Consider the following 3,204-nt stretch of genomic DNA (forward strand, 5'->3'; position numbering starts at 1 on the left):
GATGGCCACGCCGCAATCCCTTCTCCTCCATTCTCCTCTCGGGATCTTGGGCACACACGCACACGTGCCTGGCGTGAGTTTTAAGCCACCGGATCCGGGACTCAAACCGCAGTTGACTACGTAGGAGTCCAGCAACATAGCCATTACGCTAACTGCAGGTCCTGGGGTTGTAACGATGGAGCCTTTGGGATTGCAGTCTCTGTTACTGCCTTCCCTGGAGCTGTAGTGGACATTTTGTTTTTAGAATTATTTCTTTAATTAATTAATTAATTTTTGTTTGTTTGGTGGCTGTAGGGTGCATGCACTCATTAAAGAGACAGAGAGAGACAGAAAGCGAGAAATCACCCGCTAGGGAGATAGCCATGCTGCAATCCCTTCTCCACCATTCTCCTCTCTAAATTTTGGGCCCACATGCACCCAGCATGAGAGGGTTTTTTTGTTGTTGTTGAAATTATTTTATTCAACTTTCTTCATTATTATTTTTTGAAGCTGACCAGACAAAGTGAGAGAGCGAGCCACCAGGTCCAGGACTCGAACTGAAGTCATCTATGTGGGAGTGTCCAGTGATGGAACCATTACGCCATCTGCTGGTCTCTATTATTATTATTAGTAGTATTTTGGAGAGGTTTTCGCTATAGGGCACATGCGTTCGCCAGACAGAGAGAGACATAGAGACAGAAAGTGAGAAATCATCCCCCAGGGGGGATGGTCACGCCGCAATCCCTTCTCCTCCATTCTCCTCTTGGGATCCTATGCACGGATGCACATGCACCCGGTGTGAGTTTTAAGCTACCGGGTCCGGGACACGAACCGCAGTCGACTACACGGGAGTCCAGCAACATAGCCATTACGCTAACTGCTGGTCCCCTGGTCTCTATTATTATTTTGAGAGTGGGAAAGAGAGAAAGCAAGCCACCAGGTCTGGGACTTGAACTGAGGTCATCTATGTGGGAATTGGGCGCCTTAACCACCATGCCACCTGCCAGTCCTTCCCTCCCTCCTAAGGTTTCAGGCATAGGGTGCTTACGCTCAGTAGAGAGACAGGGAAAGTAGGAAGTCCCTCCCCAGGGAAATGGCCACTCTTTAATTCCCTCTCCTCCATTCTCCTCTTTTGGGCACATGCGCACGTGTGCCCAACATGATTTTCAAACCACCAGGTTTAGGACTCCAACCGTGGTTGGCCATGTGGGAATCCAGTGTCTTTTTTTTTTTTTTTTGGAGAGGTTTTTGCTATAGGGCGCATGCGCTTGCAAGAGAGAGAAAGCAAGAAATCACCCCCCAGGGGAGATGGCCACGCCACAATCCCTTCTCCTCCATTCTCCTCTTAGGATCTTGGGCACGCATGCACACGTGCCCGGCGTGAGTTTAAGCCACCGGGTCCGGGACTCAAACTGCGGTCGACCACATGAGAGTCCAACGACGTAGCCATTACACCAACTGCTTGCCCCAGAAATCCAGTGTCTTAACCACCATCCCACGTGCTTGCCCCAAGTCCACTGGCCCCAGCACCGAAAGACACAAAGTTAATGGAGCGGCTGCAAAAGAAGCATTCTTTATTGTGGGAGTTTCAGCGCAGCAAGGCATGACCCTGGCCAGCTGGCGGTCAGGGCTGGGCTGGGCGCCATCCGCGCCAATTTCCCATCTCCCTCGGCGTGTCCCTGGAGAGCCACCATCACTGGGCAGATTCTGCATCAAACCTGAGGTCCTGGAGAACCTCGCTGATCTCTTCCATGGTTTTAATTACCCTACAAGAGCGGATGGGAACTATAAATAAAACCCATATGGGGCGAATTAGCCGCCGGGCTGCAGCTCCGAGGGGCTGCGGGGAGTCCTGGGCCCTCCTGCTGGCTGTTGCCAAAACTCCAGGCTGCACCAGTGGTAGGGGAGAGGGGACTGAGAAAAGAGCGAGTCATTTGGGACAGTGCATGCCATCGGGAGGTTATGCAGTGTGACCGTGGCAAACACACACATGCGTTCTGGGACGGAGAGCGATGTGGAGGCCTGTTGCCTGCCGGGGCATGGGTAACCATGTCAACTTCACATTTAGCCAAGTGTGCAGGGTCCGTGTGTGTAGTTGCACGGCCATGTCCCAGCGGCGCCGAGTGAGCTTGTGGCCTGAAAGTGCATAGCCTGTGCCCTCTTGGGAAGGTGTAAGCCTGGGGGCAGCCAGGTGAGGAGACCCTGTCTGACTGACCCAGCCCTGGGGCGCTGCAGGCTGGAGGTGAGTACCGGAGCATGCACATGCAAATCGATCGCCTGCGTTTGCAAGGTGGAGATACTCACTTCATTTTCAGCTGCTGCATTTGCTCCTGGTCCTCCTGCCCCATCAACTCTGGGGCTCCCATCAGCTGCAGCAGGGCCACCTGGTAGGGAAATGGGGACCTTGGGAAGGGTGTCAACGTGCAGAAGCCACGCCCTGCACCCACACTGTTCAGGGAAGGACTAGCAGAGGCACCCAGAAAGGCAACGCACGGGCGGCGATTTGCGCAGAAGTCTGGGATTGGGTGCAGAGGCTCCCGACAACGGGTGCTGATTGGTCAAGCCAAAGGCACTGAGGAAGGCGGCATGGGCGTGGCCTGGGGAATAGCCATGAAATCTCAGCCAAGGATTGGTCATAGGGGTAGAGTAGGTGGGGCTTCCCAGTCCCGGGGCGGGGACAGGCCATTACGTCCGCGGGGTGGAATCCGGTCAATCAAGAAAGCGCGTAGCCCGGAAAGATTGATAAAAATGCAAAGATGTAGGCGTGGCTTTACAAAGATCAGGCCCGCCTCTCGGCTGGGATTGGCTGCAGGGCAGAATGGGCGGGGCCTTGTCACGCAGGGGCGAAGTAGATCAGGAATTTAGACAGCGAAAGAGGGACTTTGCAGGAGGTGGAGGGTGGGCCCCGGGGATACTTATTAGCCGGAACGGGGAGAGCGTTGTGGGAGTGGGATCTGGGTGTCCCGGGATAGCGCTAAGCGGGGCTGGAGATGTGGCAAGCAGCAGTGGGGACTGGAGCGCTGGGAGATTGGTGTGGGTGACCTAGATCTGTCCCCCCAACAGACCCCCTCCCCGCCAAAGAGGAGACCACAGGGGTGGGGTCGGGGTCTCACCGTGGCCAGGCGCGTCTTCTCCAGCTGCTGCAGGCGGCGCACGTGGCCGGCGAGCAGCGGCTGCGCGCGGGGCCCGGCCCACTCTGCTTTCCCCGCGAGCAACCATCGCGGA

At 55.6% G+C, this 3,204-nt stretch overlaps 1 protein-coding gene across 1 annotated transcript in view; it reads right to left on the reverse strand.

Annotated features, from left to right (window-relative positions):
- Positions 1-1,533: 1,533 nt before the first annotated feature.
- Positions 1,534-3,204, reverse strand: part of REX1BD (required for excision 1-B domain containing) — a 2,507-nt gene continuing 836 nt past the window's right edge. Inside the window, 4 exon segments of the mRNA XM_006147110.3 lie at positions 1,534-1,745; positions 2,284-2,363; positions 3,093-3,201; positions 3,203-3,204. The exon segment at positions 3,203-3,204 is cut by the window's right edge and continues 91 nt beyond it. Of these exon segments, the coding sequence (XP_006147172.1) occupies positions 1,673-1,745; positions 2,284-2,363; positions 3,093-3,201; positions 3,203-3,204 (264 nt within the window). The 3' untranslated portion in view covers positions 1,534-1,672.

This window comes from Tupaia chinensis, unplaced genomic scaffold (assembly GCF_000334495.1).
Source record: "Tupaia chinensis unplaced genomic scaffold, TupChi_1.0 Scaffold000201_1, whole genome shotgun sequence".
In the NCBI taxonomy this organism is placed as follows: Eukaryota; Metazoa; Chordata; class Mammalia; order Scandentia; family Tupaiidae; genus Tupaia; species Tupaia belangeri.